The sequence below is a fragment of the Lampetra fluviatilis genome, chromosome 17, assembly GCF_964198595.1.
Source record: "Lampetra fluviatilis chromosome 17, kcLamFluv1.1, whole genome shotgun sequence".
Lineage (NCBI taxonomy): Eukaryota > Metazoa > Chordata > Hyperoartia > Petromyzontiformes > Petromyzontidae > Lampetra > Lampetra fluviatilis.
In genome coordinates this window covers 1,255,515-1,270,306 of record NC_136291.1, presented here as the reverse complement: position 1 = coordinate 1,270,306, position 14,792 = coordinate 1,255,515, and the positions used below count along the sequence as shown (strand labels likewise).

The following is a 14,792-nucleotide window of genomic DNA, read 5'->3' as shown; positions in this document are numbered from 1 at the left end:
ATAGAGGATTGCAGAGCGTGGGCAATTGTTTGCGCGAGCTGCTGCCATCACGATCGTCTGTGCCCCCCCTCTCCCTGTGAGCTAACGTTTCGGGCAACGACCCTCGTCCAGATGACCACAGACGACGTGGAAAGGCCTCCCAAGAACAAGTCGGGAGGTCGCACTTGGCCTTTTGTAAAACAGTGATGCATTTGCACGATTGTTACAGCAATAGACGGAGTTTATTCATTCATTGGAAGAAAAAAAGTGTTGTAAAACAAATCACGCGATAATAATATTACAAGTCGATGTTTTCTTATTAAGACTTTGGGTTTAGAAAAATAAGGATGTTCCTATGTCGCTTGCTCAAGGACCGCGGAAGCTCGGACAATGACAGGGAATGGCCGCTGCCTGTGGCGTGTGCGCGTGCTCGGGTTGGTTGTTCAGGCACGATGTCCGACGTTCTGCTCCACGTGCCGGCAGCTTTTATATTCGGTTACTGTGGCAACCTCCCGATTCCTGATGCTCCCAGCACGTGACGTGCTTAGATGCCCGCAGAGTCGCAAAGAGACTCGCAGACATGTGTGAACTCAGAGACACACGGACTCGCACAGAGGAACGCGTGGCACTGCAGGGCACACGCAACGCCCACCGGGTGGACTTCACGCACTGCGTGTGTGTGCGTGCGTGTGTGTGTGTGCGTGCGCGTGCGTGCGTGCGTGTGTGTGCGTGCGCGTGAGTGCGTGTGTGTGCGTGCGTATGTGTGTGCGCTCCCGTCCCATCCCTGCGTAATTCTGAGCGTGCGCCACTCAGATTTAGTTCCATCAGGGAAAAAAATACACGGAAATTCCTCGCTTAACGCGGCGTGGTGTTCACACAGTGCGTTTTCGCTATAACGCGGCTCTTCCGTTCGGGAACACTTCTCGCACAACGCGCGCCGTTTACACCGCGGGTCTCTGAGCGGTCGACGAACTACTTTCTTGAGCTGAGCAGCTGAGCGGAGTGATACGATACTCGGAACTATACAGTAATGAGGCGACGTACCGCCAGATATTTGTCGCGTCCATCCACATATCTCGCCAAACTTTAGCGTCGCCTTATTTACAGGGAGAAGTTGTTTTCGCTTGACGCGGCACTTTTTTTTTTAGTAACGAATCTACCGCGTTAAACGAGGACTCACCGTTGCCCATGCACGGATCGGAGATGTTGAGATCGACCAAGGGAGTGAGACGCACGCTTGGGGATTGCGCCGAGCGACAGGATGAGAAGCGCCACGGGGATGAGAGAGGGAGGGAGAGTTCGCGAACTGGAGAGGCGTTGGCTGTGGAGACGCATCATGGCTTGAAGTGCAGATGATGGTGACGATGAGGATGACGACTATGGCTGATGGAGTGGCACTATGGATTGTGGCATCGCCGGAGAGCGAGGGATGGCACCGGCGTGGAGAGGCCTTCATCCAGCGGTGGATCGACCAATGGCTGATATGCGGGCGCTAAATCCCCTTGTCGTGATCTCCGTTATTGGGATCTCTCTGAGCTTTAAAAACAAAAGCCACCGATGATTTACATGAACTATGTTTGAGCTACTAATAGGGTTTTTCCCCTTTTTTCTGGCAACAAAACTGACACCTTTTGCAAGGAATCATGCTTACATTAACCACAATACTTGCAGTCAAATATTGTGGTTAATGTAAACATGATTCCTTGCAAAAGGTGTCAGTTTTGTTGCCAGAAAAAAGGGGAAAACCCCTATTAGTATATTTTGGTACTGGCAAAGGAGGTCCCATGATATGTTTGAGCTTCCACCGCCAACAATCAGCAATTTCGCCTCTTGAACTGAGCCCGCCATCCAGAGGTCGCTCGTTCGATCTCCCGGCACGGGAGTTAAAACAACGATGGAAGTTTCTTATCCCCCCCCAATCCGCCTCTGTCTACCCAGCATCGGCAAGGGAGCTCACCCCGGTATATTTGATAGGCAGATCGCGTGTCGGTGGGGCACAGTGTGGGTACGCACAGTGTGGGTACACACACCTCCTGTCAGCCGAATCACGGCGGGCCCGCGTGCAAGAGGCGGCCAGAAATACCCCCTAAAAAACTCCCCCCCCCCCCCCGCCGAGCGGAGGCCCCTTTGCTCGAGGCAGTAGCGTGAGTAAACACTTGCAGCGCTGCGCTCTTGTACCCCATTGCGTTGTCTAAATGCGTACACAGCGGAGGATGGGGGTGGGGGGTGTGAAGGGGTCTCGCTTCGAGCCGTGCATAGTAAATGTCCGACGATAAAAAACAAAAAAAATCCCCTCCACGCCGCCCCCCAGGCAACCCGCCGCTCACGCACCGCGACGCGGACAGTCGCCTTCTGTGGCAACCCGGAGACACAACAACACGGAGCGTGCAGACTCCCAACATTGACGCGCGCGTTGCCGGCGTCGCGCGCGTTGCCGGCGTCACGCACGCACAGCCGCTTGCTGCTGCTGCTGCTGTGGGGGGTGTTGAGTGGAGCGGGCAGCAGAGGGCGGCAGAGGGCAGCAGAGGGCAGTGCAATATCAACAGGGCCGTCCACAGGGGTGGGTGGTGCGGGCCACGGGGTAGATTCCACACCGCGTGTACCCCCCCCCAACGCCTTCAGACTAAACCGGAATCGTTAAATCTGACACCGTGACGTCGAAACGAGCTCCCGCCCCCCCGCCCCCCCAAAGCGCCGGGCCCGGGGCGGTCGCCACGGTCCCCTCGCGACGGCTCTGGGCATCAACATCCGAGTTGTTGTACTCTGCTGGACTGTACTTCTGTGCTCCCAAGTGTACGCTCCCCCGACCTTCGCCTAGCCCGCACCCGAGACCAGAGAGACCGCGAGATTCCATTCCGTGTCTTGAGCCACGCATCTCTCTCAGTGGGAGGGTGGTCATGGTGCGTGACGCGTTGGTTGGTGGTTGTTGTTGTTGTGGTGGTGGAAGTGGTTGTGGCTGTTGTAGCCGCTGAGATCAGAGTCTGTTCCGTTTCTTGAGCCCAAACCTCACCCAAGCTCTCGCCTCAAACACTCCCAGCACCATCATCATTCCATCACGACGACCGCATCATCATCATCATTGCTACCATCGTGCTCACATCATCATCATCCTGTCGTGATGCCACCATCACCACCCTAGCATGGCTATGGCATCAACACAAAATCTATCATCAATGCTACTACACCATCATCAATCAGCATTATAATCGTAATCATCATCTTACCATGGTTACATAACAAAACAAAATACCATCACTATCACATCATCATCCTAGCATCACCACACATCATCATAAATATAATACTCCCATCCACCATCACAATCATCATCCTACAGTTGTCACATCATCGTCGTCATCTGCCCCCCCCCCATCTCAGGACTTTGGCTCGTCATCCGCTCGTCATCCGCTGGTCATCCACTCGTCACATCTTCACGCTGAACACCATGGTCATGAACTGCTCGAACGAGATGTGGATCCAGCCGTCCTGGTCCGTGTCGTGGCCTCGGAACGAGTTGGTCAGAGTCTGCGCGGAGCGAACGTCGCCGCAAAGTGTTAATACACAAGACAAAGGTCCCCCGTGTAGCCTCCACACGCTGTTAGGGGCAAGTGCTGCTCACTAGCAGCACCTCCTGAAAGGCCGGCGCGGTTCGTCAACCCACTCATTCACGCACTCGAGTCACTCAGCCACTGATTGAGGACATCACGGGATTAAGTTGAGGTTGAGTGATTGAGCGAATTAGTGGTGGAGCGACTGAGTTGCATTTATTAAATAAGCGGACCGTGGCCACCGCTGCTCGACTTTTATTAACTCGTTGACTCACTCGCTGCCAGATATTGGTCCTGGTTCGATGTGAAGCTGTACATCACACAAAGTAACGATTGGCGAATGTGTGACCAGTTGGGCCGGACCTCCCTGTAAACTATAAACCATTTTTATTTTACCAGCCAAGGCCGACTGAGCTACACAGTTCTCTTTTTTCAGAAGCGGCTTGGCCACAAATGATTGGCTCAACGACAACGAAGTGGCTTATCACGTGGAAATGTGTCGCAGCCAAATACTCTAAACACGTGACCTTGATTCTAAATATAGAAACAAAAAATCCACGCGACAATATAAACTCCAAATAGACAGCAGCAGCTGGCGTCAGGGTCGAACCCACGACCTCCTGTATACCGGGCGAGGTAGTTAACATCTCTTAGCCACCGTGATGATGATGAGAGAGAGAGACACACAAACTCCAAATATACAGCAGCAGCAGGCGTCAGGGTCAGGGTCGAACCCACGACCTCCTGTACACCAGGCGAGGTCGTTAACATCTCCTCGCCACCGCAGCGCTCCCCTAACTAGCGCAGGCCACGAGGGGGCGATGCAGTCACATCGCCAGGACTTCTCGTCTCCCGCGTGGGGAGGGTGGTTGGGGGGAGGGAGAGGGAAGCTGGGGGGGGGGAAGGTGAGGGGAGGGGTCCAAAGAGGGGTCACAACCAGCCCCGCCCCCCTAACCCCCCCTAACCCCCCCCTCACCCCCCCGGCCTGGCAGTGAAACAAGAAGTCCCTTTCATTGACGCGGTGCAGTAGCCAGGGGGCGAGGCGGGGTGGGGAGGGGGGGTGGGGCGGGGGGTCACGCACCATGCCCAACGCAATTAGCGGCCTCAGCCGAGCTCTGAGGCAGCCGTTGTTGCGTGCAGGATGCAAATAGCCCGAGCCGCGTGCACACGAGACTCTGTGCACACACTGGGGGGGCGGGGGGGGCGGGGGGGTAGGGGGGGGGGCGGGGGGGGGGCTGTCCGTCCGTCCCCCCGCCACCGAGTGTCGCCCACTCGGGCAGCAGTGGCGAGAGGCAGCGATGCCCCGGGCTCTGCCCCCCCCCCCCCCCCCCATTGACCAGTGTGGGGAAGTATGGTCCAACAATTGCTAATGATCGACACGGCGTGGTAAAGGCCTACTCATCCAGCGGCGGTGGAGTGATGACATCTCGTGACGATGGTCTTCGAAATAAGACTTAAGAACCTGACCCAGAGCCCCCCCCCCCCCCCCCCGTACCTGCAGCACCACGCAGCACTGGATGAAGTCGTCGAAGGCGATCTGACCCCGACTCTGGCGGTCAAACCTCCAGATGAGGAGGTCGTAGAACTGGTCGGAGAAGCGGTAGCCTGGCACGCCATGCCCACGGGGAAAGATCGGCCCCGCACGACTCCCAACACCGCGATCACCCACCCACACATCCACCAACTCACCCACTCAGCCACACACTCACCCACTCAGCCACACACCCACCCACTCACCCACTCACCCACTCAGCCACACACCCACCAACCCACCCACTCAGCCACACACCCACCAACCCACCCACTCAGCCACACACCCACCAACCCACCCACTCAGCCACACATCCACCAACTCAACCACTCAGCCACACATCCACCCACTCAGCCACACATCCACCCACCCACCCACTCAGCCACACATCCACCCACTCATCCACTCAGCCACACATCCACCCACCCACTCAGCTGCACACCCACCCACTCACTCACCCACCCACTCACCCACCCACCCAGCCACACATCCACCCACCCACTCAGCCACACACCCACCAACTCACCCACTCAGCCACACATCCACTCAGCCACACATCCACCAACTCACTCACCCACCCACCCACTCAGCCACACATCCACCCACCCACCCACTCAGCCACACATCCACCCACCCACTCAGCCACACACCCACCAACTCACCCACTTATTCACCTACTCACTCACCCACACATCCACCCACTCACTCACCCACTTATTCACCTACTCCATCACTCACTCGCCCACTCACTCGCCCACCCACCCAACCACTCACTCATCCACACATTCACTCACCTACCAACTCACCCACTATCCCACTCACCCACACATCCACCTACTCACTCACTCGCCCACCCACCCAACCACTCACTCATCCACACATTCACTCACTCACCCACCCACTCACCTACCAACTCACCCACTATCCCACTCACCCACACATCCACCCACTCACGTAACTTCTTAAGCACCCCCTCCGCCCCGACTTACCGAACGCGGTGAGGGCCCCCCGCAACTCGCGCTTGTCGATGAACCCCGACGAGTCCTCGTCGAAGCGGCGGAACATGGCCTGCCAGTCGCTCACGTACTTCCAGAGGCCCGCGAACTCGGCGAAGTTGATGGTGCCACGCCGCTCGCGATCGAACAAACCTGGACCCCCACCACCCGGAGGGGCGGGGCGGGGAGGGGCGGGGAGGGGAGGGGAGGGGCGGGGAGGGGGGAGTCGCGCGCTTTCAGGTGCGCTGCTTCTACGGCCGTCTGGAACGCTCTCCCCTTCCGATATCAGGAAGCCATTGGGAGCTGTGATGCCACTTTTACATCATCGTGCAGATTGACAAACTCATTTCTGTAGAACTGCTTTGTGTGTTTAGTTTGTTGTCTTTCCCCCGCACAAGTTAGCGTGGTTGACTACGTACGGTGCGAAACAAGTTCAACATACAGACGAGGAGAGGGGGAGGGGGAGGGAGAAGTTGATAGACACGCAGACAAACACACGATGGAATTCCGTGAGAAAGAGCTTCATTCTGGTGTAGCTGGGTGGACAGACGGACAGACATCTGGAGAGACACGTGGTGTAGTGACGTAGAGACAGACACGTGAGTAGACACGCAGGCAATCCAATAGACGCATACAGACACACGTACGTACACACACAGCAGTAGCATGACCCAATCACACATTGTCTAAGCTCATTACATCATTGACTCGTTGTCTAATTACATCATTAGCTCACTATCTCGTTAACTCATTACCCCATTATCTCGTTCCCTTGTCCGATTGTGTGGCTCTAACAACTGCGTGTTCATCTCCCCGTATATCTGAGCGTGTGTGTCAGTGTGCGTGTGTCAGTGTGCGTGTGTCAATATGTCTGTGTGTGGGGGGAGCGGTGGTGTAGCGATTCGCGCGCTGCGCTACGAACCCGATTCTCGATCACGGCAAACACCAGTGGACGATTATTTGAACCGGTCCTGGGCCTCCGCTAGGTCGACTAAGCCTCAAATGAATACCTGGTGCGGTGGGTAAACATCGCCACTGGGGAGACAAAGGCGGCCGGTGGTGGTGCTGGCCACCGTTCCTGCCTTCATAGGTGCTCTCTACCAGCACTTGCCCCAACTATCTATTAAGGCTATACGGGGGATCTTTGTCTTTGTGTTAGCAGCAGTGTCAGGCCCAACATCAGTGGCCGAATGTCCGAACCGTTCCTGGGTCTCCCCTAGGTCGACTCAGCCATGCTGTGTGTAAAACATCAGCACTGGGGAGACAAAGGCGACCGGGCGTTGCGTTAACCTCGCTGAAAGCACTTGCCCCACCAGTCTATGTCGCCTACACGGGGGTCTTTGTCTTTGCATGCGTGTGTGTGTGTGTCTAAGACACCTACCATCATCAGCTGTATGGTCTGTATGTTGAATGGCGTCCACGTGCCTGTCGGGTGGAGAAGGGGGAGGGGGGCGTTGTGGGGCGGGGGGGTCAGGGAGGGGTGGGGGGTGGTGGGTGGGGGGTCAACATGAGATCTGAATCACGGCCTCGCCCAAATAATATCACGTGACCACATCAGCAGCATCAACACCCAACACGTGTGTGTGTGTGCCTGTGTGTGTGTGGGCCTGTGTGTGTGTGTGCCTGTGTGTGTGTGTGCCTGTGTGTGTGTGTGCCTGTGTGTGTGTGTGCCTGTGTGTGTGCGTGCCTGTGTGTGTGCGTGCCTGTGTGTGTGCGTGCCTGTGTGTGTGTGTGCCTGTGTGTGTGTGTGCCTGTGTGTGTGTGTGCCTGTGTGTGTGTGTGCCTGTGTGTGTGTGTGCCTGTGTGTGTGTGTGTGCCTGTGTGTGTGTGCAATTGGATACTTGGCTGCGTGCGTGTGTCACGAATGTCGTGGGGGAGCGGTGGCGCGGTGGTTAGCGCTATGCGCTGCGAACCTTCGCGACCCAAGGTCGATCTCCACTCACGGCCAACACCGCCACCAGTGAAGATTATATTATCTGAACGGGTCCTGAGCCCCCACGAGGGTCACCTCAGCCTCAAATGAGTCATCAGCATATGTATTTATATGCTGGAGGAATTAACATCCAGCTCTTTATAGCCGGGCGTGATGCTGGCCACCCACACCCTTGTGCCCCGTGCCGGTCGTCGTGGGTGTTTGCTCACAACAGCACTTGCCCCAACAGTCTGTTTAGGCTATACGGGGGATCTTTGTCTTTGTGTCACAACGCCACACGCCCGGCATGTGCTGTGCTGAATGTCGGAGTGCGAGAACGCGAAAAATAATTTGTTCGACAAAATAACCAGGGCAGACCACATTCTCGTGTCCATTCCTCGACACGGAGACAACTAAGACAAAGATCCCCCGTGTAGCCTGTAACAGACTGTTGGGGCAAGTGCTGTGAGAGCGAGCACCTAATGAAGGCCGGCACTGTGGGAAACGAGGGGGATGGCCAACACCACGCCCGGCCGTCTTTGTCTCCCCAGTGGCGATGTTTACACACCACACCGGGTACTCATTTGAGGCTGAGTCCACCTAGGGGAGGTCCATGACCGGTTCAGAAAATCGTCACTGGTGGTGGACGTGAGCTGGCTTCGAACTCAGGTGGCCGAGTTCGTAGCGCAGCGCGCTAACGGCTGCACCACCACTCCCCTACACACTGAGTGCATCACAGCAGCAGCAGCAGCGGCGGCGGTTCAACTCAAGCAAACACTCCGATCGGCTTCGACACTCGGCGACTCATCAGCAGTCTTGCCCGACCCGACTCAACAACGCTGGCGAACAGCCACTTAAACTAAAACACTTGTTTTTTTTATTATTTTACCAGCACAGGCCCCCAGAGCTGGCCACGAATGATAGCGCAACGAAGTGGCTTATCATCGTGTGGAGGACATTCTACCGGACAAATACTATTAGGTTTTTTCGGTAAAGTCACGTAGGTAAAAAATAAAATAAAAAAAGTAAAATAAAAAATAAATAAAAATCACGACGTTTCGGAGGCAACACAAGTAAAGAGCTTTACTTGATACAGCAGTCGTGCTGTGACGGTTCCACCTGAAGACGGAAGCTTGTGTTGCCTCCGAAACGTCGTCATTTTTAAATATTTATTTTACTTTTATTAATTTTTTACCTACGTGACTTTACCGAAAAAACCTAATAGTATGAATCCTTGCAGTCACGAAAGCTTCACATCTAGAATTACGGACAAATACTGTCTAAACGCGCGATTGTTGATTGTCGACGTGGAGGGGAAACCCGGAGACAAAATCCACGCGACCACGGCGCGAGAGAGAGAGAGAGACGCGCAAACGCCAAATATACAGCCGCAGGCGTCACGGTCGGGGTTGAACGCACGACCTCCGGTATACCAGGCGAGGTAGTTAACATCTCCTCGTCAGCGTGGCGTCAGTTGTCCCCCAGACAAGAAGGAATGTCTCTGTCTCTCTCGTCTGAGCAAGGCTGGTCTGTCTCTTCTCTTATTTCGTATGGCGAAAGAAAGAAAGAAGGGCCCCACCCCAACCCCCCCCCCCCCCCGTGTCTTTATCCCACGAGCCCCAGGCGCTCAGCCCGCGCGAACACGGCGAGCGGCTCTGCCAAGACCCGCGGTGTCTCTTTGTTGTTCACCACGGGCCCTCTGTCGATCCACTGCTGGATGGAGCGACTCCCCCCCCCGACCCCACCACAAGCCGCGTCGGTCACGTGGGGTGGCGGATTGACCGGATGAGCTACTGCCGCCCCCGCCGTCGAGATTCGTGATGTCGAGGTCGCTTGTGAAAAACAAACAACGGAGCTCGGCGAGGCTTTACAGCTCAAATACAAAGTAGTTTATAGCAAGGCCGTAGCCATGGAGTCAACATTGGGGGGGGGGGGGAATCTTCTAGGGTGTCTGGGGGTCCCCACCCAGAAAATATCTAAATTTGAAAACTAATTTCCTGCCTAAAATATTTTAAAAAATTCACGAACACATGGAATGGACTTTCCATTTATGTTTTACAATAATGTCTACGAGTGTATTGTAGTACATTGCTCTGTTTTTACTTTTTTACCATTTTTTGTTTCATTGTATGTAATGGCAGAGATTAGGGAATACTAAAGTACAACCATAACCACAATCATATAAACAGAAATCTATGCATTCATTTATATGAAGACAAGTCCAGATATTGTGGCCAGGGTTTAGCAAATTATTGTTTTTATCTACATAGCATAGCAATTATTTTATTAATAGCAATATATTGGGGGGGACATTTTGAGCATATTTGAATATTGGGGGGCATGTGCCCCCCCAATATTTATTACAATTACGGCTTTGGTTTCTAGCTTTAGTTTACACTTCACCACACTGTGCCGGTCACCGGGGTGTGGTGAGGGTGGGGGGGGGGCGCTAGACTACACTTCACCACGCCGGTCAGTGCGAGTTGGTGTGTCGACACATCATGGGGTATTCACGTGAACACACACCTTCTTGGTTCTTTCGGTAAAGTCACGTAGAATGTAAATAATAAAATAATAAAAATAAAACATAATAAAATAATTCTCACGACGTTTCGGCCACAAGCCGTCCTCAGGTGGAGAACAGGTCTGTCGAGGAGACAGATTCAGACTCTGTCTCCTCGACAGACCTGTTCTCCACCTGAGGACGGCTGCTTGCGTTGTGGCCGAAACGTCGTGAGAATTATTTTATTATATTTTATTTTATTATGTTTAATTTTTTTTATTTTATTATTTCCATTCTACGTGACTTTACCGAAAGAACCAAGAAGATGAATCCCTGCAGTCATGAAAGCTTTAAAGTGAACACACACCTCAACTCAAACTAAACTCCGTTTCATATTTGACCAGGTAAGGCCCCACTAAGCTACACAGCTCATCGTGAGAAGACACCTGGCTCTCACAATGATCGCCCAACGAAGTGGCTCATCATCACCGGAATAATTTATAGCAGCCAAATAGTCTGAGCGCGTGACGCTGATTCTAAATGTGGAGGTGAAAACCGGAGGACCCGGAGAAAAATCCACGCGTCTACGGGGAGAGAGACACGCAAACTCCAAATATACAGCAGGCGTCAGGGTCGGGATCGAACCCACGACCTCCTGTAGACCAGGCGATGGAGTTAACATCTCCTAGCCACCGTGGCGCCCCAAGAATCTAGACACACGAGTCGAGATTCTTCACGAACACGTCTAACAGCTGTAGTCCCCCCCCCCACCCATCTCCCCCGTCCCTCTCACAACGACTTCGATCTTGACGCGTTCTGTTCCCGGCTGGTTAACCGGACTGGGGAGGTATGCAGATTCCTTCCGAGCTCGCCATATGGGCAAGCCGAGAACGTCCCCTGACAAATCACAGCCCCGGGCCGCCACCCCCCTCGGCCCCCGACCATCCCCCCAGCCCCCCCCCGACCATCCCCCCCGACCATCACCCCCCCCACCATCCCCCCCCCACCACCACTCCCCCCCCCACCACCCCCCCCCCCCACCACCACCACCCCCCCCCCCCCCACCACCCCCCCCCACCACCACCCCCCCCCCCCCACCACCCCCCCCACCATCCCCCCCACCACCACCACCCCCCCCCCACCACCACCCCCCCCACCATCCCCCCCACCACCACCACTCCCCCCCACCACCACCCCCCCCCACCACCACTCAACGCCGCCGCCCCCCAAACCCCGTTCCCCACCTGGAACAGGCGACGCGTCACGCGCTGTCACGAGTGACGTCACGCGCTGTCACGAGTGACGCTGCGCGGTGTTCGCGTGACGCGAGAACGCGCGACCTTTCATCCAGAGTGGCCCCCACCCCCACCCCTCGCTTTTATGGGTGGATTGTGACAGCGGCAAGGTTCACAATCGGACCACCGAACATCACCATCATTACCACCACCATCACTACCATCACCATCACTACCATCACCATCGCCTTCGCTACCACCACCATCACTGCCATCACCATCACTACCACCATCACTACCATCACCATCACTACCATCACCATCACTACCACCATCACCACCAGAACCACCGTGTAGCCTATAACAGACTGTTGGGGCAAGTGCTGTTAGCGAGCACCTATGAAGGCCGGCACGAGATACAAGGGGTTGTGGGTGGCCAGCACCACGCCGGCCGCTTTTGTCTCCCCAGTAGCGATGTCTACTACACACCGCTACACCAGGTACTCGTTTAAGGCCGAGTCTACCTAGGGGAGGCCCAGGACCAGTTCAGATAATCGTCACTGCGGTTGGCCGTCAGCGGGAATCGAACTTGGGTCGCTGGGTTCGTAGCGAAGCGCGCTAACCACTACCCCACCGCTCCCCACACCACCACCACCCACACCACCACCCACACCACCACCCATACCACCCACACCACCACCCACACCACCACAACCACCCACACCATCACCACCAACCACATCACCACCACCACCCACACCACTACCACCCACACCACCACCACCCACACCACCACCACCACCCACACCACCACCACCCACACCACCACCACCCACACCACCACCCACACCACCCACACCATCACACCCACACCACCCACACCATCACCACCACCACCACCCACACCACCACACCATCACCACCACCACCGCCACCACCCACACCACCACCACCACCCACCCCACCACCACCACCACCACCCACACCATCACCACCCACCACCCACCACACCACCACCACCACCCCACCCCACCACCACCACCCACACCACCACCACCACCCACACCACCACCACCACCCACACTATCACCACCACCACCCACACCACCACCCACACCACCACCCACACCACCACCACCACCCACACCACCCACACCACCACCACCCACACCACCACCACGCTACTTCCCCAGCCCTAGTCTCATTTGTAAGAGCGACCTGGGTGAGGGTGAGGGTGAGGGCGTGAAGGTGAGTGGGTGATGGGTGAGGGGGTGAGTGGGTGAGGGTGAAAATGGGTGAGGGTGAAAATGGGTGAGGGTGAGAATGGGTGAGGGTGAGTGGGTGAGCGGGTGAGGGTGAGTGGGTGAGGGGGTGAGAATGGGTGAGTGGGTGAGTGGTGGTGAGGGTGAGTGGGTGCGGGGGTGAGGGTGAGTGGGTGAAGGTGAGTGGGTGAGTGGGTGAGCGGGTGAGGGTGAGTGGGTGAGTGGGTGAGGGTGAGTGGGTGAGGGTGAGTGGGTGAGCGGGTGAGGGTGAGTGGGTGAGTAGTTGAGTGGGTGAGGGTGAGCGGGTCAGTGGGTGAGGGTGAGTGGGTGAGCGGGTGAGTGGGTTAGGGGGTGAGTGGGTGAGTGGGTGAGGGTGAGTGGTGCCTGTTTGTGAGGAACGGTCGTGGAGTGGTTAGCGCACTGCACGACGAACCTCACCACCAATAACATTGGCGAATATTTGAATGGGTCCTGTGCCTCCCCTAGGTCGACTCAGCCTTAAATGAGCACCTGATACAGCGTGTAAACAGCAGCACAGCGGAGACAACGGCGGATGGGCCGTATCCTTGGCTGCCCACTCCCTCGTGTGCCGTGCTGGCCGCCTTCATACGTGCTCGCTAACACTTGCCCCAACAGCCTCGTGAAGGCTAGACGGGAGATCGTTGTCTTTGTTGTTTGAACAGGTGAGTGGGTTAGTGGGCGAATGAATGGGTAAGTGGATGGGTGGGTGAATGAGTGGGTGGGTGAATGAGTAGGTGGGTGAATGAGTGGGTGGGTGGGTGAATGAGTGGGTGGGTGGGTGAATGAGTAGGCGAATGAATGGGGTGAGCGGATGTGTGGGTGAATGAGTGGGTGGGTGAATGAGTGTGTGAATGAGTGAGTGGGTGGGTGAATGAGTGTGTGAGTGAATGAGTGAGTGGGTGGGTGAATGGGTGACTGGGTGGGTGAATGGGTGACTGGGTGGGTGGGTGAATGGGTGACTGGGTGAATGGGTGACTGGGTGGGTGGGTGAATGGGTGACTGGGTGGGTGGGTGGGTGAATGGGTGACTGGGTGGGTGGGTGGGTGAATGGGTGACTGGGTGGGTGGGTGGGTGAATGGGTGACTGGGTGGGGTGGGTGGGGTGAATGGGTGGACTGGGTGGGTGGGTGAATGGTGTGAATGGGTGACTGGGTGGGTGGGTGAATGGGTGACTGGGTGGGTGGGTGGGGTGACTGGGTGGGTGACTGGGTGACTGGGTGGGTGGGTGACTGGGTGACTGGGTGGGTGAATAGGTGAATGGGTGACTGGGTGGGTGACTGGGTGACTGGGTGGGTGACTGGGTGACTGGGTGGTGGGTGACTTTGACTGGGTGGGTGGGTGACTGGGTGGGTGACTGGGTGGGTGACTGGGTGGGTGACTGGTGGGTGTATGACTGGGTGGGTGGGTTCAAGCTGTAGGGTTTGGTTTGTTTCCCCGGATGAGAACTCAAGAGACCAGGGCGCAGTCCTCGTTTGCACGCGCGAGTAACCAAAATGAGAAATGCAAAAAAAAACCATGAATACAGTAAGAGGCATGTCGCAAACAGAAATACACAACCGTTGGCACTCGAGAAGTCAAAAAATATTACGCAAACATAAATCACCGTTAACTAATTAAATTCGCAGTTCGTTCAATAATAACGTAAAATAATTAATTCCCGAGTTTAAATCGGCTAGACTGTCGCCGTGGTTTGTTATGTAAGGCGGCAACACGAACACACAAACAGTTACAACACACAGCTACACACACACAGCTACACACACACAGCTACACACACACAGCTACACACACACAGCTACATACACAC

At 55.7% G+C, this 14,792-nt stretch overlaps 1 protein-coding gene across 2 annotated transcripts in view; it reads right to left on the bottom strand.

The window, feature by feature from the left end:
* Positions 1-3,169: 3,169 nt before the first annotated feature.
* The window catches only part of LOC144936811 (programmed cell death protein 6-like), a 32,137-nt gene continuing 20,514 nt past the window's right edge, over positions 3,170-14,792 (bottom strand). The window contains exons 3-6 of one of the 2 annotated variants that reach the window (XM_078863973.1): positions 7,435-7,478; positions 6,048-6,207; positions 5,023-5,132; positions 3,170-3,504 (exon numbers count right to left, since the gene is read on the bottom strand). In XM_078863973.1, coding sequence (XP_078720099.1) covers positions 3,403-3,504; positions 5,023-5,132; positions 6,048-6,207; positions 7,435-7,478 — 416 coding nt within the window. In that variant the 3' untranslated portion in view covers positions 3,170-3,402. The remainder of the gene's footprint in view (positions 3,505-5,022; positions 5,133-6,047; positions 6,208-7,434; positions 7,479-14,792) is intronic. The other variant, XM_078863974.1, reaches the window with a different exon arrangement.